General features: G+C 40.5%; 1 protein-coding gene across 2 annotated transcripts in view; it reads right to left on the bottom strand.

Annotated features, from left to right (window-relative positions):
- Nucleotides 1-1,535: 1,535 nt before the first annotated feature.
- RHBDL2 (rhomboid like 2) overlaps nucleotides 1,536-20,380 on the bottom strand; it is a 54,226-nt gene continuing 35,381 nt past the window's right edge. The window contains exons 5-8 of one of the 2 annotated variants that reach the window (XM_037032628.1): nucleotides 9,123-9,223; nucleotides 7,386-7,446; nucleotides 2,858-2,919; nucleotides 1,536-2,090 (exon numbers count right to left, since the gene is read on the bottom strand). In XM_037032628.1, coding sequence (XP_036888523.1) covers nucleotides 1,911-2,090; nucleotides 2,858-2,919; nucleotides 7,386-7,446; nucleotides 9,123-9,223 — 404 coding nt within the window. In that variant the 3' untranslated portion in view covers nucleotides 1,536-1,910. The remainder of the gene's footprint in view (nucleotides 2,091-2,857; nucleotides 2,920-7,385; nucleotides 7,447-9,122; nucleotides 9,224-20,380) is intronic. The other variant, XM_037032629.1, reaches the window with a different exon arrangement.

The following is a 20,380-nucleotide window of genomic DNA, read 5'->3' as shown; positions in this document are numbered from 1 at the left end:
GCAGTTTGGGAGGGGGAGAATAAAGGAGGGCTACCTTTTCAAGTTATTGCTCAAATCTTTATATAACCAAGAACATACTCATATTCTCATACTCAAATTAAAAAAAAAAACCTTAAACGAATTCCAGACCAGCTTTTCTCAAAATGCTAGAACGCTTTGCTCACTGTATTAAGTGTAGGTGCTCCTTTCAGAAGACAGCAACATGTTTAGATGGGTGTTTATAAATAAAGCATGTTCATAAGAGAAGATTGTATTTCCTGTGTTCGGATAAACTAAAACTACTGTTTTGGAAAAAGAATGGCCAACAATATGGGTTCTCTACAGGAAAAAGACACAGGCATCTCAGCTTTCAGATACATTTTTGCCTTCTGTAAATAAACCCTAACCACTCCTAGGAGAGCCACTAGCCATATGAAGGATGAAAATCTTATGGGTGAGGATCCAGAGCCAAGTGCACAGTGCGCCCCGGATAGCCAGTTGCAGGTGCCTTGGGATGCTAGACAAGCTATTAGAATCTTTTCCTAAGTATATTTTATTGATTATGCCATCACAATCATCCCACCGTTTCTCTCCCTTTTATCTCCCTCTGCCTTGTATCCCACCTCCCTCCAGCATTACCCCCCACTTAGTTCATGTCCATGGGATATACATATAAGTTCTTTGACTTCTCCATTTCTTATACTATTCTCAGCCTCCCCCTGTCTATGTGGTACCTACCAATTATGCTTCTTATTCTCATCTTAAGTTAGCAGTCCAAAGAATTCTGTCTTCTCCTGTAAGGTAGTTCCACCATCCCTGGTGCACCCACAGAAATGTTTATTCCTATACTCCCACAATACTCTTAACTTCCAGTATTATGGGACACAGCACTGTCAGACCAGTAGGGGAAGACAGTATGGACTTTCCAGTCTTTACCTGTCTTAAACTGTGCCCCCTCATAGACAACTTCCTTGATTTTTTAAAGAATGTCCATGTCATTGCCCTGACTCGTATGGCTCAGTGGGTTGAGCATTGTCCCACAAACCAAAAGACTGTTGGTTTGATTCCTGGGCAGGTCCCTGGCTGGGAGCATGCAAGAGGCAACCAATTGCTCTTTCTCTCCCTTTATCCCTCCTTTCCCCTCTCTCTAAAAATAAATAAAATCTTAAAAGGAAAAAGTTTCCATGTCCTCCTCTCTCAGATGCAGAGAATAGCCACCTTTCTGGGTTCTTAAAAAGATTAGCAGTAGCTGTGGCCAGGTGGCTCAGTTGGTTGGGGGATTGTCCCGTACACCAAAGAGCTGCTGGTTTGATCCCCGGTCAGGGCACATACTTAGGTTGCAGGTTTGATGCCCAGTCACAGAGCGTATAAGAGGCAACCATTCAATATTTCTCTCTTTCTCTCTCCCCCACTCCACCTCTAAAAATCCACACGCATATCCTCATTGAGGATTTTTTTTAAATTAACAGTAAAAAAAGATTAGCAATGATGTGTATAAAACACCTCAGTGATCTGTCTACTGGAACAGTGATCAAAAGTGATTTTCAGTAGTCTGACACAAGTATGGAAAGTTTTATTGTCAGCATAGTGCAGTACTCATGGACTCATGGACTCTACCTCTGTGATACAACCTCCAAGAACAAGTCTCTTTTAGAGGATGCATGCGTGCATACCATATGCCCGGGAAAGACCCAGTTTCTGGTTTGTACTTCCATTTCTCTCTTCTTCTTTCTTCCCCTTGCATTTAGAAGCTCCTTCCTTACAACCTAAGTCCTTTTGTTAGAAGTCTTTGCAACTGATGATTTCAGTGGTGTTCTGCCTTCTTTTAAAATTGTTGGCATTTGCTGGGACTTCTCTGTTTCTTCATAGAGTTCTTCAGTTTTCTTTTCCCAGATGGATCTTTTTATTAATTGGTTTCTATCAGGGGCAGATCAGTTTGCTGGGGATAGGAAGATGTTGAAAAACACAGCAAATAAGACACAAGCTAAATAAGCTGCAATGGCTACCCAAAACCGTGGATCTTTCAGCAGTGTCTTGTCAAAGCAGCTAAACACAGTGTACCCTATGGACATTCCAGCAAATGCACCTGCAATGTGAGCTGCAAAAGACACCTTGGGAGAAAAGGGGGAAAAGTGGAAATTAGTGGGGAAAATGCTCATCACGTATTTCAGTTGCATCTCTCGTACAAAGCAACGAATACCATCACAATCACACAAGAGTTTTAAACGTCTGAAGAGCAAGCTGCTCAGGCAAGAGACACAGAACTCCATGTGCACAGAGGGGAGGTGTTCTAGAATATGCAGAGCTAGAAAACAGCATTTCACAGCCTCCTGAGTACACAGGACAGAGCTACTGTTTCCCTTTCCTCTTGCCCATCATCCCATTTTGGATGGTTCTGCATAGAGCCAACCAAGAGAAGAGGGCTGAGTTGCACAAGGGATCCCTCAATCAGCACGATCTGATCCTACATAAATGAAATGTCAGATTTAAAACACAGAAGTCACCAAATTCAAAGGCTCATTCCAACAAAATAAGATCTTTGTTAGTTTTCCTTATATTGTAAACTCATCTGCACCCAAATTTTCATTGCTGATTTCCAACCTGCTTTTTTATTCTCTGTGGACAGGAAAATCCCTTCTCTCCTGTTCTGGAATGGCCACCAGCATGGCAGGTGCTGAGAAGCAGAGCCAGCGGTCAGGGCCATGAGAGTTCAGTGCAAAGGACAATCTGAAAGTCTGATTTTCTCAGGAGTTTTCTTGCAGGTGGAAATTTGACTGCCCTAAATCACAGAGTCGTTGCCCCTATTTGATGACCTTTTCTAGCTATTGATATGATAGGTAAACAAATTTCCATTGAGAAAATAATAAGCCAGACTCACCCGTGACCCATTTGCAGGGACAAAGAACCTTCGGTACAGAGCAAATCCCATGTCCGACGCAACTAGAAGGAAAGGCAACCTGATGAAGCATCAGAGTCTCCACAACTGCACCGAATGCTTTTGGTTTCCCTCTTGTAATGGTAGCAGGTGACATTTATTGAAATGTATTCTATGTGAAATGCTGTTCTACGAGCTTTACACTCAGTAATCTTCACAATGGCCCTTTGAGATTGGTACAGTCATTATCCCATTTTGCAAATCTATTTACCCAGCAAGTATTTATTGATTATCTCCTATGTGCCGGGCACTATTCCAGATGGTGGGCATACTGCAGTGAAATCAGCCCTGTCCCATGGAGCTAATGAGTAAGGCAAATAAACAAATAAGACATACAGTGTGCCTAGTGCTGCTAAGTGCTGTGGAGAGATACAAAGGGAGGAAGGAGAATTGGGACTCCTAGGAATAGAGAGTCATGAAGGATCTCACCAAGCAATGACATTTGATGGAAATAAGTGAGCAAGCCATGCTGACCTTTGAAATAAGTGTCTGCCAGGCAGAGAGAAGAGCAGATGCAAAGTCCCTAAGGCAGGAATGTGCCTGGTGATCTGGTTGGGTCAGTGGTTTTCAAAGTGTGGTTCCCTCCCCACGCCAACACAGCCGTAGCAACATCACCTGGAAGCTTATTAGAAATTAAAATTCTGCCCTGGCTGGTGTAGCTCAGTGGATTGAGCAGGCCAGGTCCCTAGTAGGGGACACATGAGAGGCAACCACACATTGATGTTTCTCTCCCACTCTTTTTCCTTCCCTTCTCCTCTCCCTAGAAATAAATAAATAAAATATTTTTTAAAAAAGAAGTTAAAATTCTCAGGCCAACATCAGACTCAGTGAACCAGAAACTCTGAAGGTGAGGCTCATGGTCTGTTTTAACAAGACTTCCAGAATGATTCTGGACTACCATTGGGGACAGAGCGATAGGTGATAAACAGGGGACAGACCAAGGGGCCTTATGGCTTACTCTGAGGACTCTGACTTTTATTCTGAGTGGTAGGAAGCTTTTGAAAGCTTTTGAGCACAGCAACGACATGATCTATCTTAGGTTTTTAAAGGCTCAGTCTCATGGTTACATAGGGAACAAGCCATAGGGGAGCCAGGACAGGAGCAGGAAAACCAGCTAGATTACCACTATTTCAGCATCCAAGTGAGGAATAATGGGGCTCTCCCTACATAAAGAAACCAAGACACAGAGGTTTAGTACTTGCCCAAGTACTTGGCTCGGAGGCAGGGGCAGCATTGGAACCCTAAGCAGTACGACTTCTCTCTCACCCGCCACACTGAATGCACTGCCTCTCACTACTCCACACCTGGAGCACTGAAGATGGCCAAGAAAGGGAATGAGTCCACATTCTCTCTCTAATGGAACAGTGAGAGCCAAAACTTAGACATTCTTCAAATAAGTTAGATGTGTGCTGCAAAAGGAAACTCCAGGTTTCTTGGCCCAGAGCTCTGCCCTCATGTGCAGAACTTGGAAACATCTCCTGCAGCTGTCACATTCCACGCCCGTCCCCAATTCCCTGTGCTCAACTTAGCCATTGTGTCCTAGGAGATGGAAAGACCTAGTCCTCGCCTTTGGGAAAATAGCCTCAGGACCATGTGTTCTGGCTCCTTTCCCTGTCAATACTCTATTGACATTGAAGTCACTGGACAGGAGTGGAGGTCAAGGAAGTACTCCATATTAATTTAATTGTAAATGACTATACACAATGTTCTGGCTAAATGTGGCTGTACGGCATTTTTAATCATTTGCATTTCCGGATCCAGTGCAAATGACACACAGAGATGGCACCACAAAAGTATAAGAAAAATCCTGCCAGAGAATAGGGCTGGTGGCTTGGAAACAGTTACTCTGGTCTAGTCTTCAGGGTAGGAGGCCAGCTCTCAGAAAGTCTCCCAAACTCTTAGCCTGTCAATTTCTCTATTTCATTTCTCTTTAATCTTGGGCCTCTCACCACGACTGCCTGGCTCTGCTTCCTATAGGAGTTCGCTTGTAAGTTGCTTCAGTCAATTTATAAGCAAACTTGTTTTCCCACCTGAAAAGATGCCCTCATTCCAATAAACTGAATCATTATCCTCACTAAAACTTTGCACTCAAAAAAAAATTTTGCACTTATTTTAAGAGAGTTGCCTTTATACAGATTTTTTTTGAAGGATGAAAATGTGAGTTTTCCTTAACCTTTTCCAAAGGGAAGCTCAGTTGCTTTGCCAGAAAACACATCCAACCAATAATGCTTAATGAAGGAAGATGCTTAAGGCCAACTGTCCTCCACAATTAAGAACAATTTTTACCTTTAAAATATGTATACACACACACACTTTTCCCAAGAGAACGTGTTTAAAATTAAAATGTTCTTGTATTAATCTAGTGTGTGTTTTAACTTTTCTAATTTTCAACAGGAGGCAAACCAGGCCAAAGAACTTTTTAAAACAACGTGTGCAGGGAAGTGGGCAAGGTCAACGTTGGTGCGTCCTGCCTCTATTTGTAGAACGCAATGAAAGCACATATTCAGTGACGTTATCACTTACCTGGAGGGACATAATGTTACCTGAACTATCTTTGGAGAAACTGCTGGGCATGAGGAACATTGGGTTTTTACTCCAACACTGAAGCATATTCAGGAAGAGTGTAAAAACAATTTCCCCATCAAAGATTTGAGGCTTATTTTATAAAAGTCAGTCATAGTTACCCCAAAGAAGCAAATGGAACAACCAGGTCATCTGTGTAACGTTCTTCGGTCAAAGGACCTGTCCCTTGGTTCTAGCTGTGACTTTTAACAACTCAGCGGCACCCCAGCTCCCCCATGAATCTCCCACCTAACTCCCCGACTCGCTGTCCTGTCTGCGCTGACAGCTTTCCCTCACCTTTGAGGTTTCTTCTGGAGAATGCGGCCCAACACAAGATCATAAATTTACTTAAAACATTATGAGGGTTTTTGGTGATTACGTGTGGCAGTGTATTTAATGTGTGGCCCAAGACAGCTCTTCTGCTTCCAGTGTGGCCCAGAGACACCAAAAGGTTAGAGCCCCCTGATGTAGAGTATGGTATAGACTATAAAGTCACATATTTTCTCTCAGGATCAAACATTATTGTTACAGTGAAACTGTTCATAAACTAAATTTAGTCACTTTTCTCAGAAGTGGTCACCCCTGTTCCCGCAGTACATATGATTGATCTCTTAATACCAATAAGCAGAATCATTTTTTCTTCCCATGCAGACAGCCAAACTCTTAGGCTTTATCAAGTGTCATCTCTGTCTTGGCCCTCAAATCTGACGCCACAGTCTGAGCCCAGCATCTGCTCTTTCCCCCACACCCTCTGGTGCTACAGCGTCAGCTGGATGGGCTCTGGAAACACAAGTAACTGGCCCCGCTGTTGCTCTTGATTTTGCGGATGGAGAAGGGGGTTCTATAGAAAGTGACCTCACAAGGCGAGCCGATCATAAATTCCTAACTGGGCAGGTCATGGTGGGGAGGCAGTCACGCCCCAAACCTGTAACTTCTTGAGTGAAAGATTTTAAGCCAGCCCTGTCCATTGTCCTCATGCAACTAGGTTCACACACCTTTGAAATGTCGAAATACCCCTGGAAGCGGGTATTCACCCTTAAGAGAGCACATTATCTTGCTAACTACCTTTTAATCCAGTCCCTGCCTTGCTTTTTCCAGTCTTCCTTACTCTTCTCCTTAAATTCAAATGCATAAAAGATGCTGCAGAACTATTTCCCAGAGCATTTGAAATCTTGCTCCCCATCATATGTCATCAGTTTGGCTCAAAGAAACTCATGAAAATTCTCGACGGGTTTGGACACTCTTACATTGACATTTTGGGTCTGCCACCACCCAAAAATCTACCCTCACTTTCAGACTCGGCTAAAATTCCATCTCCCCTCCAGAATGAACACTCTTCCTAGAATTTCTCTAGCATTAAAGCTCTTCTGTAGTTCCTGGAGCCGTCAAAGGCCATATTAGTCATCCTCTTAGTTCCCTGAACTTGCATTTCTGTCCCCCACTCTCATTTTTAGTCCCCAGCTACTACTCCAGGCGTATATCCTAGATTAGTTTTCTTTATCTGAAAATTTAGAATTGAGGAAGGAAATAGATATCAGTGGCTTTCAAGCTTTCCCTTTTCAGAAATAGAAATTATGTACAGAATCCAATGTATGAACAAGAAAAACCCAGTCTTTAAAACAAATGAAGTCATTGTGACTGAAGTGGATGGAGCCTAGAGTCTACTCTTTCCACTTCCCTCACTTAAGAAACTAAAAGCAAAAACACGTTACTGAGGCACCTTAAGAACCACCGATGAGGGTCTGTGAAAACTCCGCCATTTACACCTTTTTGCTTAGGGCTAAGGGAGCTAACACTTTTCTGACTAGGCTAGCAGTTGTCCTCCATGTTAGCGTATAGGAAATGTGAGAAGACCCGAAGGATGAACTGGTACAACTGAAGGTGTGAAATGTCCACAAAACCAACTTACTTATGAGGATGATGATCAGTAGTCTGACAATTCCGAAGGCAGGAATCATTTCTCGAAAATTCTTGCAAAGAGATAATAAAAATAAGATAAGCCCTCTATTGGCAAATGAAACCTCAACTGTGCTCTTCATCTTCTTTTTCACATAAGATAAAGTCTGAGTGTCAGATATTTGCAAAACAAAGCATTGGATTAATAGCCCAGTTTTTGAATGAATTTGGGAAGTACAACTCTGGTGCACTTTGGGGAATGAAATTGAAACGTGACATTTAATTCCATGATATAAACTAGACACAATTTTATTGTCAGGAAATCATCTAAATATAAGTGACATAAAATCAACATGTAACATTAGATGGATGGATAGATAAGATAGATATGCTGCCAAACTAAGTCTGATGAAATATTTTTAAGTTTTTTTGTTAATATTCATTTGATACTTCTTTATCTTCTTTCCAAGTAGGAGTTAGAAAAGAACTAATTTGAGTACTACTTTATTTTTTTTAGATAATTTCAAAAAAATTTAAAATGTTGGTCAGAAAAAACAACTCTCAGTCCAACTTGCAGTAATCTCATGTGTTACAGAGAATGAAGTCAGAAAGACGCTGCCACTTTAATTTATTGAGTTACATATCCATTTCCTTTCACGTTATCCACTCTCTTCCAAAGGAGTAAAGATGCTAGATTAGCCATATTTATTCTAAATAAATTATTTTGAAACTGTTGTGACTATGACTCACAGTAAGAAATAATTTACATAACAATTCAGTACACCCTAAATCAAACTAATTCTTACTATATATGATGCATACTAAAAATTTTTTTCACTTTTCTTTTTGCTTAAGTTTTCACAACCCTTAAACTGAGTTCACTACCAATGGAATGCAATCCAAAGATTGGAAAACATTTTTCTAAATGACTTCCATTTTTGGAACAGTTATAATTGCTTCGTATCTTTCATCTTACAGTATTTTCAAAGTAAAGATATATAAACATACATAAATAAACTAGAAGTACTTTACATTTTAAAGTATACCTACATGGTTAAAACGTTAAGAACTAGACAGGATCTTAGCCTGTTTTAAAAAGAGGTTGACATTCTCACATACTAAATCATGCAAATGTAAAATAGTATGCAAACTTTGGAGAAGGATTTGGCATTGAAATCTGCTTCTAGAGAGTTATGTCCTACAAAAAAATCACACAAATGCAAAAAAATAAACATAATAGAACATTCTTTATGGCATTATTTGTAAATGTGAAAAGCTGAAATCATCCCACATTTTTTTCAGTGAAATATTAAGTAGTTAGGATACAGCTCTATAGAGAGGGCCGTGGAGCACTTGAAAAGCTTGAGGTGGATTTCTGTGTCCCGACATGGATAGATGGTCAGGATACTGCTCTGTGTTAAAAAGCAGAACACTATAAGGACAGTTCTATTTTTGTAATATTAATATCAGTAGGATTTTGAATACAAAGAAGATCTGAAAGGATGTATATTGAACTATTAACATACTACATTGGGGATATTGACTTTGTATTTTTCAGTTTAGAATTTTATTGAGTGTTCATTAGTTTTGAGACCAGGGGAAAATAAAGATAAAATATGAAAAAACTGGTGGTCTAAAGGAAGATGAGTGTTCATTAAATATTGATAAATGAAGATTCTCTAAACCAAATAGCAGTTATTGTTCCAAAACAACCCAAAAGGACCATAGATCACATTCCCAAAGGTCTTACCACCAGAACATTCATAAAATAGCCTCCCATCAGAGCATAGACGCCTCCCGAGGCACCCACAAGATATCTGAGTGGGTCAAAGATGGAGCTGGCCAGGGATCCTACAGAAATAAAACACAGAGGGTCAGACATGACTCACAATAAGAATCATGGAAGATAAATCTTTCTAATCGAAGGTGAAATTTTGGGAAGCTTGGGCCACTATCATAACAACAAACAACATATTCACTTTGTCCCTTCCATACTATAGAAGTAGAGCTGCGTGGACTGACTACCTCAGTTTTTCTCTACATTGAATGTTCAACTTGAAGACAGCAAAAACAGTGATAATAACATAGACCCTGGAGCCAGAATTACCAATCATGTGACTTGAGCAAATTTCTAACCTCTATATGCCTTAATTTCCCTACCTATAAAATAGGGATATTAACAGGACTTACTTCAATGGGTTGTCAGGGAAAATAACTCAGTTGATATCTGCATCTTGCTTAGAACACTACCTGACATTAATTATATACTTGCTCATTATTTTTTTCAAAATATCCTACATTTTTAGCCAAAACTATCAAAATACCTGAGACATGCCAACATTTTTATCTTATCTAATGGCCAGCTTTCTCATGGAGTCAGGATTTGGCCTCAGAATCCTTCTCAACAAACCAATCAGATTCACCAACCAAGATGAAGTCTATTTGCTAACCGAGTATTAGATGGCCTGAGGTGGTTTCTAAACCACCTCTCTGAAGTCCTTAGTTCTATCATTTGGTCTCTTGCTTTCAAGGCCCTCCATTCCCTAGGACCCAGTATGATGCTGCTACTTCATGCAAGACAGACCAAGTGTCTGACCTTAGGAATCTTACAAATGGATGAGCAAACAATCATAAAATGCAGAATATAACAACTGTGTTTATTAATGTAATAAATTTGCTATGGAAGCACCTAGAAAGGAATGACTTCCTCAGCAGAAAGGTGGATGCCCAGCTACTCTGAGAAAGAGATGATAGTTTTTTTTATTAAACACTAAAGAATCATTAAATTTTGGACAGCGAAAACAGGAGAAGAAGGTATTCAGGATGTAGGGATAGGGAAAAGCAAAGACATAGAAACAAAGGTAAGTGGGTGACTTAAGATCAATGATAAGTAGTTCAATGGGGTTAGAGCGGTGGTTCTCAACTTATGGACTAGGGTTAGCTAGGGTGGTTGCATCTAAATCATATAGGAGATTTATTTTTTAAATACATATACAAATGTTTACTTCATGACAGAGTCCCAAGGATAAGTTTCACCCCGCCCCATTTGAAATAGCTAATAGCACTGAACAATATATGAAACAATGGTCTCCAAGATACTGGACATCCGAGAACTAAAGACAGTCAAACCTGAGAGACACAAAAGAAATTAGATGAGTTGTCCGAATGCCCAGCTTAGTGCCTTAAGAGAAATTACAGGCTTCGGCACATGGAAGGGGAATGTGAATAGATCTCAGTAAACTTATAAATTAATGAAATAGAGTTTAGAGTCCAGAAAGACCTAGAGTTCAAAAAACAGCACCAGAAAAGAGAGACCTACATAGAAAGAGGACTCCAAAGAGAAGCATGTGAGGAAATTATCCAAACCAAGAAAAGAACCACCAGAAACGAGTAGAGGAAAGAGTGCCTCCTGCTCAACAGCACCAGAGAGGCCGAATAACTTGCCAAACTAGAAAACATCATAATCCAAAGGGCATTGAATAAATGTGTTGCACCAGTAGTGGGGAATAATTAGCACTAAACATGACTCAAAAATGTAGTTTTACATACCAAATCTTACCAGAAAGGAGCCAACTGCTTTTAAGTAACTAAGTTGCAGAATAAATTAAGGAATATCTATAGGGAAACAATAATACCCATCATGTGAAAGTAAAATGTCTAGCCTCCAAACAAAAATTTTCAGACATGCAGAGAAGCAAGAAAATGCGACCCATAATAACAAGAAAAAAATAAATTAAAACCTACCCAAACCGACATAGCTGTTAGGTTTAGCAGTTAGGGCAATAATTATTACAACTATATTCTATATGTTAAGTAAACACATATAAGATATAAAATAACTTGTATCAAATTTCTAAAGATGAAAACTACACATCTCAGATGGAAAAATAAATGTGAGATTTTTTTAAATATAGTTTATTGATTATACCATTACAGTTGTTCTATTCCCCCCTTCATTCCCCTCCACCCTGCACACCCCCTCCCCCACCCTTCTCCCCCCTTAGTTTATAACCACGTGTCTCAACTTCTTTAGATTCTATATTTCCCCCACTATTCTTGCCCTCCCCCCTATCTATTTTCTACCTAGCATCTATGCTGTTTTCTGTGCCTTCTCCCCCCTTCTCCTCCTCCCACCCCCGTTTCTAACCCTCCATGTGTTCTTCATTTCTATGGTTCCACTCCTGATCTAGCTGTCCTCTTGGTTTGCTTTTGTTTTAGGTGTGGTTGTTAATAACTGTGTGTTTGCTGTCCTTTCACTGTTGATATTTTTCATCATCTCTTTCTTATATAAGTCCCTTTAGCATTTCATATAATAAGGGCTTGTTGATGATGAACTCCTTGAACTTGACCTTGTCTGAGAAGCACTTTATCTGTCCTTCCATTCTAAATGAAAGTTTTGCTGGATAAAGCAATCTTGGCTGTAGGTCCTTGGTTTTCATGACTTGGAATACTTCTTTCCAGCCCCTTCTTGCCTGTAAGATCTCTTTTGAGAAATCCGCTGACAGTCTGATGGGTACTCCTTTGTAGGTGACTGTCCCCTTATCCCTTGCTGCTTCTAGGATTCTCTCCTTCATTTTAGTCTTGGCTAATGTAATTATGATGTGCCTTGGTGTGTTCCTTCTTGGGTCCAACTTCTTTGGCACTCTCTGAGCTTCCTGGATTTCCTGGAAGTCTATTTCCTTTGCCAGACGGGGGAAGTTCTCCTTTATTATTTGTTCAAATACATTTTCCACTCGTGGCTGTTTCTTTCCCCCTTCTGGAACCCCTATAATCCGGATGTTGGAACGTTTAAAGATGTCCTGGAGGTTCCTAAGCCTCTCCTCATTTCTTTGAATTCTTGTTTCTTTACTATTTTCTGGTTGGATGTTTCGTTCTTCCTTCTGGTCCATTCCATTGATTTGAGTCCCATTTTCCTTTCCATCGCTATTGATTTCCTGGACATCTCCCTTCATTTCAATTAGTTTAGCCTTCATATGTTCCTCTAATTTGTGACTGTACTCTACCAATTCTGTGAGCATCCTCATAAATAGTGTTTTAAATTGGGCTTCGGAGAGGCTGGCAATCTGTTGGTCGCTTAGAGTTATTGGCTCTGGGACTTTGAGTTCCTCTTGCGCCATCTTTTGGGCTGGTCGTGCCTGTTAAGTAGCAGGATTGGAGCCCTAGGTTTTCACCGGAGCAGGGCAACTCAGTCGCTGGGTTGTGACGTTGTATGTGGGGGCGGGGTCAAAGAGGGACAATGGCTTCCCTCCGGCACCCGCCTCCGCGACCCCCGCCAGCACCGCAGCCACCACCGTCACCAGGGCCATGCGCCCCGCTCCACTGCACGCGAGTGTGCCACCGCTGTCAGCCCTCCACCACTGGGTTCGCCCCCTGGGGCCTGCGTGGTCTGTCTCACTGCGCGGGAATATGCGACCTTGGTCAGTCTGCCCCGCACCCTGACTAGGTCCGGGCTGCCTGCGCTCCTAGGTCTGTCCTTCCCGACCCTGCTCCACTGTTGGCTCTGCCTCTCTTACCGTCCCATTGAACGGTTCGTAGCTGTTGGACTTCCGTATAATTCGGTTTTCTGGTCTCTGGGTGTGTCTTTGTTCTCCAAAACTTTTGTTGTATCCAAACTTGGTTGTGGGAGAAGGCACAGTGTTTCCACCTATGCCTCCAACTTGGCGGAAGTCTAAATGTGAGATTTTTGACAGAATAGACATTCCAGAAAAAAAGATTAGTGCACGTGAAGACATGGCAATAAAACTATCTAAAATGAAACAAGAATATTGTTAAAAATACATACGGTATTAATGAGCTGAAATTAATGGGTCAATTTCAGGCAGACTAATAAATGCATAATTGGAGTCCCCAAAAGAGAAAAGAGAAGGCAGGCACATAAAAAATTTTGAAGAAATTATGGCCAAATTATTCCTGAGTTTTATGAAAACTATAAATACATATCCAAGAAGCTCAAAAATACCCCAAGCACAAGAAACATGAAGAAAACCACACCAAAGTACAACAAAATCACATGGCTCAAAAAAAATGAAAATCTTACAAACAGAGTAAAAATACATGTTTGAAGGATTTCTGATCAAGATTCAGGCATAGGTAAACATGTTTCATTTCCTCACACAACTACAGAAAAAATTACATCTAGACTACAAAACAAATAACACCCTGAACCAAGAAAATCAAGCCATGTCGGAAGTCCAATAACCAAAGATTTGAAGAAGCTACATTCATCCAGATGTGTAGTCGGGGCAGAGATGCAGAGAGGTGGAGAGGTGCAGCGAGGCACAAAGTGGTGGGTGTGGTGTGGAGCGGCAGGAGTGGCGTAGAGAGGGAGCTGAGCAGGGAGATGCACATTCACTTGTAGTGGGTAAAAATTGGGAGGAATGCATCAGGAGCGCAAGAATCCCAGCTCCAAATCAGACCACCCAGTAGTCCAGGGCTCCAGTGCCAGGAAGCTAAATCCCCATAATTTCTTGCTGTAAAAATCAAGAGGGGTTGGGGCAGTGGAAGAAACCGCCAGGTTATCAGAAGATTCATCTAAAAGGGCCTGCATGGACTTAGAACTTACACAGACCCACCCCCTCACAGATTCAGCACCAGGACAACAGCTAGACACAAATGGCATATGGGAAGAAAATGAGGAGACTGGAAACAGGGCAAGTGCTAGGAGACAGCTTCCTCACAGGCAAATCTCCATAAGCCAGGCAGCAGTGTTGTCCTCTCTCAAAGCCCTACCCCAATGCAGAGCCACAAGGCAGTGAAATGGGTTGTCCCACCCTAGTGATCACCTAAAGTTCTGCCCCACACAATTTACAAGTTTGCTCTTCTGCAAAGGGCCATGCTCCTAAGACAAGGAGTCAAAGCAGCTCTACCTAATACACAGAAACAAACACAGGGAGGCTACCAAATTGAGGAGACAAATGTGGCCCAATTGAAAGAACAGAACAAAACTCTAGAAAAAGAATGAAAGGAAACAGAGATAACCAACCTATGGGTTGCAGAATTCAAAACATCTGGTTATCAGGATGCTCAAAGAACTCATTGAGTAAAGCATTAAAAAAAAAACTATGCAGCCCTGACTGGCGTAGCTCAGTGGATTGAGCGCGGGCCTGTGAACCAGACGATCGCAGTTCGATTCCCAGTCAGGGCACATGCCTGGGTTGCAGGCCGGTTCTTTGTAGGCTAACTACCAGCAGGGGACGCACAAAAGGCAACCATACATTGATGTTTCTCTCCCTCTCTCCTTCCCCTCTAAAGATAAATAAACAAATAAAATATTTAAAAAAAAAAAAAACTATGCAGAAGTGAAGGTTACATTAAGTGAAATAAAGAAAAATCTATAGGAAACAGTGGAGGGGATGAAACTGAGTATCAAATCAACAATTTAGAACATAAGGAAGCAAAAAGCATTCAATCAGAACAGCAAGAAGAAAAAAGAATCTAAAAACAAGGACAGCATAAGGTGCCTCTGGGACATCTCCAAACGTACCAACATCCATATCATAGTGATGCCAGAAGGAGAGAAAGAGCAAGACATTGAAAGCTTACTTGAAAATATTAGGAAAGAAAACTTCCCTAATTTGGTGAAAGAACTAGACATACAAGTCCAGGAAGCACAGAGAGTCCCAAACAAGGTGGATCCAAAAATAGGACCACACCAAGACATCATAATTAAAATATCAAAAGTTAAAGGTAAAGAAAGAATTTTAAAAGTAGCAAGAGAAAAGCAGAATTATCTACAAAGGAGTTTCCATAAAACTATCAGCTGATTTCTCAAAGGAAACTTGGCAGGCTGGAAGGGACTTCCAAGAAGTATTCAAAGTGATAAAAATCAATGACCTACAACCTATATTACCCAGCAAAGCCAACATGGAACAGAAGGTAGATGGAAGGGCAGACAAAGTGCTTCCCAGACAAGGTAAAACTAAAGGAGCTCACCATTACCAAGCTGTTATTACATGAATGTTAAAGGGACTTGTTTAAGAAAAAGATAAAAACTATGAACATTAAAATGGCAACAAATTCTAAACTATCAAAACTGGATCTAAAAGAAGACAAACTAAGCAAACAACCAGAACAGGGACAGAATCATAGAGATGGAGATCATTTGGAGGGTTATAAGCTGGGAGATGGAAGGGAGGGAATGGGGGGAAAAGGTGCAGGGATTAAGAAGAATAATTGGTGGGTACAAGACAGACAGGGGGATGTTAATAGTATAGGAAATGGAGAAGCCAAAGCACTTATACGCATGACCCATGAACATGAACTAAGTGGGGGATTGTGGGAGTGAATGGGGGTACCAGGTGGAGGGAAGTCAAGCAAGAAAATCTGGGACAAGTGTAATAACATAATCAATAAAATATACTTAAAAATAAAAATAGAAAAAAGAAGCACAAAATCCCATTAGACCTTTTGTGTAGAAATTGACAAGTTGATTCTAAAATTGATATGGAAATACAAAGGACCTAGAATAGCCAAAACAACTGGAAAAGAGTAAAGTTGGAATTCTAGCACTTCCTGATTTCCAGACTTACTAGAAAACGACATCAATCAGAACGGTACGGTACGGTGTAAACATACACAAAGATATGGGTGGAACACACAGTACAGAGGTAGGCAAATGCAGTAGAGGGCAGCAGAAGTGAGGCCTGCTTGAGTGTGGTTGGTAGGGTAATAATATGGGTGTGATAATTTATAGTTTTAATTTGAACATTTCACCTAAAGTGTCATATGGTGTGCTTTGGTATGATATTGTTATGTTACAGAGTTACATGCTTATGATTTTGTAATAAAAAATGGTCATTATTTGTGCTGGACCCTGTATATAGACAAGTGATCTCAACTAGATGCAAAAACAATTCAGTGAAGAAAATATTATCTTCTCAACAAACAATGCTGGAACAATTAGATATCCACATGCAAAAACAAATGACACTTCAATACATACCTTGTATCATGTATAAAAATGGAACATACCCCCCTATGTAAAGCTTAAAATTATAAAACATCTAGAACAAAACACAGGAGAAAAATCTTTGTGACCTTAGACTTGACAAAATTTCTTAGATATGATATTAAAACCCCATTCCCAAATATTAAAAACTGGTAAATTACACCTAATCAAAATTTAAAACTTCCGATCTTCAGAAGATACTATCGATGTTGAGAGAATGAAAAGACAAACAATAAACTAGGAGGAAATATTTGCAAATCATATACCTAAAGGACTTATAATCAGAATATATAATAGATGCTATTATATATAAGGAATATAATCCCATTTTTAAATGGGCAAAAGTTTTAAATAGATACTTTACCAGAGAAGATATATGGATAGCAAATGAGCACATGAAAAGATATTGCCCTGGCTGGTGTAGCTCAGTGGATTGAGCGGGGGCCTGTGAACCAAAGGGTCATGGTTCAATTCCCACTCAGGGCACATGCCTGGGTTGCGGGCCAGGTCCCCAATTGGGGGCATGTGAGAGGCAACCACAGATTGATGTTTCTCTCCCTTTCTCCTTCCTTTCCCCTCTTTCTAAAAGATAAATAAATAAAATATTTTTTAAAACATTTCTTATCAATAATCATAAAGAAATTCAAATTAAAACCAAGTGAGATACTATTATACAACTAATAGACTGGCTAAATTAAGAGTGACAATATCAAGTGTTGCTGAGGATGTAGAAGAACTAGAACTTATGGTGGACATGTAAAATGGTACCACTTTGTGCCACATGACCTAACAGTTCCCCTTGGAGGTTATATCCCCAAGAGATACACATGAAAACTTCTACACAAATATTCATAGCAGTATTATTCATAACAGCCAAAAAGTGAAAACAACCCAAATGTCCTCAATTGATGAATGGATAAAGAAGATGTGGTATAGCCACACAATGGAATATTGTCCAATGATAAAAAGGAATAAAGCACAAGATACATGATACAACATGGATGAATGTTGAAAATATTATACTCAGTCAAAAAGGCCACATATTGTACGATTCCATTGGTGTGCAATGTCCAGAATGGGCAAATTTAAAGAGACAGAAAGTAGATTAGTGGTTGCCTGGGGCTGGAGATGGGGTGTAAGGTAAAAAGTACAGTGTGACTGCTAATCGGTCCAGGGTTTCCTCGGGAAACAAAATTATAAAATTAGATTGTGGTGACAGGTGCATAACCCTGTGAGTTAACTAAAAAAAACATTTAATTACACACTTTAAGTGGGTGGATTATATGATGAATTATATCTTAGTAAAACTATTTTAAAAGTTTGGCAGTTGCCTAAAACTTAACCACACCCCATGAAAGGATCCAGCCATCCTATTCCTCAGTATTTACCAAAGAGAAATTAAAGCATTTGTCTGCACAAAGACTTACACACAAATGTTCAGAGCAGCCTCATTTGTAATAGCCCCATACTGGAAACGACCCAAGTGGCCATCAACAAGAGAATGGGTGAACAAATGGCGGTCCATCCATACAACGAAATACTGCTCAGCAATAAAAAGCAACCAGCTATTGAGGCACACAACAAGGACAAATCTCAAAATAATCACGCTGAGTAATGAAGTCAGACAAAAAGACTACATACTGTAAGATTCCATTTCTATAAACTAAAAAATACAGAATCAGAGGAAGTGGGAGAATGGCAGGGAGAGGCAAGAGGAGGATGGGATTCCCAAGAGGCACAAGTAAACTTTGGGGCGGGGGGGGGGGACAAATACATTCATTATCTTGGTTGTGGTGATAGTTTCATGATTATAAACTCATATGAAAACTTATCAAACAGTACACTTTAAATGCGTGCAGATTATTATTATATATCAGTTATACATCACTGAACAGAAAAACATATGGATCCCAGGACCATATCCCCAGCGATTCCGATTCAGTAGATTTGAGTAGGTTCTGGATTGCCTCAGTTGTAACAAGTTCTCCAGGTGATTGTGGTGACTGGTCCGGTTGTTGGGGGTGGGGAACACCTGGGCTGGAGTGCCAAAAGGGCAAAGCAAAAGGGACAAGGGGCAGGAGGAAACTTTTGGAGGTGGTGGAAATGTATATGGCAAAGCCTGTGGAAATGGGTTCATGGGTTTTTACTTATCTCCAAATTCATCGAGTTGTATACATTAAATATGTATTCATGTATGTAATACATTTTTAAAATTTGATATATTTTATTGATTATGCTATTATAGTTGTCCCAGTTTCCCCCCTGACCCCCCTCCACCTGGTACCCCCATTCCCTCCCACAGTCCCTTCACTTAGTTCATGTTCATGAGTCATGTGTATAAGTTCTTTAGCTTCACATTTTCTATACTATTCTTAATGCCTACCCCCCATCTCTGTTGTACCTACCATTATGCTTCTTATTCCTGCACCTTTTCCCCATTCTTCACCTCCAGCCTCAACTGATAACCCTCCAAATGATCTCCAGATCTTTGATTCTGTTCCTGTTCTGGTTGTTTGATGGTTTGTGTTTTTTTAGATTCAGTTAATAGTTGTGAGTTTATTGCCATTTTAATGTTCATAGTTTTTTATCTTCTTTTTCTAAAATAAATCCCATTAACATTTTATATAATGACTTGGTAATGATGAATTCCTTCAGCTTTACTTTGTCTGGGAAGCACAATTGAAAGGCTTTATCTGCCCTTCGATTCTAAGTGATAGCTTTGCTGGATAGAGTAATCTAGGTTGTAGGTCCTTGCTTTTCATCACTTTGAACATTTCTTGGGAGTCCCTTCTTGCCTGACAAGTTTCCTTTGAGAAATCAGCCGACAGTCTTACGGAAATTCCTTTGTAGGTAACTCTCTGTTTTCTTGCTACTTTTAAGATTCTTTCTTTATCTTTAACCTTTGGTATTTTAATTATGATGTCTTGGTGTGGTCCTCTTTGGACCCAACTTGTTTGGAACTCTGTGCTTCCTGGACTTGTATGTCTAGTTTTTTCACCAAATTAGAGAAGTTTTCTTTCATTATTTTTTCAAGTAAGTTTTCAATTTCTTGCTCTTTCTCTTCCTCTTCCAGCATCACTATGATTAGGATGTTGGCATATTGAGAGATGTCCCAGGGGTGCCTAAGCCTATCCTCATTTTTTTGAATTGTTGTTTCATCTTTCTGTTCTGGTTGAATTTTTATTTCTTCCTTATGTTCCAAAATGTTGATTTGAATCCTGGCTTCCTTCCTTCCACTGTTAGCTTCCTATAGGTTTTTCTTTATTTCACTCAATGTAACCTTCATTTCTTCCTTATGTTTTTGCCATACTTAATGAGTTCTGATCATCTGCATCTGAGAGGTTGGTTATTTCAGTTTCATTTACTTCTTTTCTGTAGTTTTGTTCTGTTCTTTCCATTGGGCCATATTTCTTTGTCTCCTCCATTTGGCAGCCTCTGTGTGTTTGTTTCTGTGTATTAGTTAGAGCTAGTTATACTCCCTGACTTAGTAGTGTGGCCTATTATAGAAAAGATACCTGTAAATTGTGTGGAGTAGAGCCTTAGTTAATTGCCAGTGGGGAGCAACCTGCTTTACCACTGTGGCTCTGTGTCGGGGGAGGGCTTGGAGAGGGGACAATGAAGCTGCCTGGCTTCTGGAAGTTTCCCCAGCACTTGCCCCATTTCCAGTCTCTTTGCTACTTTCCGTATGTGACTGACACCCTTCCAGCTGCTGCCCTGATGATGAAACCAGGAGTGGCTGGGTTTGCATAGGTTCTAAGTCACCCTTTAAGCAGCTAAAATCCAGCAGTTTCTTCTGCTGCCCTTTGCAGGCCCTTTAAGCAGGGAGAATCAGGCAGTTTCCTCCACCATGCCAACCCCCACTGGTTTTTCAGCCAGAGGGAAGGGGGACTTATTTTCCTGGTCCTGGAACCCTGGGCTGTGGTAGCTCACTCCCAGGATATGCCTCCTGATTTTTATCCACTACACACGAATGAGGTATCCTCAGCTCCACTGCCACCACTGCCTCTCCATGCCCCACCCTCTCTCCGCCTGTCTCTGGGACTCCACTCCTCCTACCTGTC

This window comes from Sturnira hondurensis, unplaced genomic scaffold (assembly GCF_014824575.4).
Source record: "Sturnira hondurensis isolate 20B ecotype Veracruz unplaced genomic scaffold, ASM1482457v3 Scaffold0021490, whole genome shotgun sequence".
Lineage (NCBI taxonomy): Eukaryota > Metazoa > Chordata > Mammalia > Chiroptera > Phyllostomidae > Sturnira > Sturnira hondurensis.
Note: the sequence above shows the minus strand (reverse complement) of the source record. Positions and strands in the feature narration are given on the sequence as shown.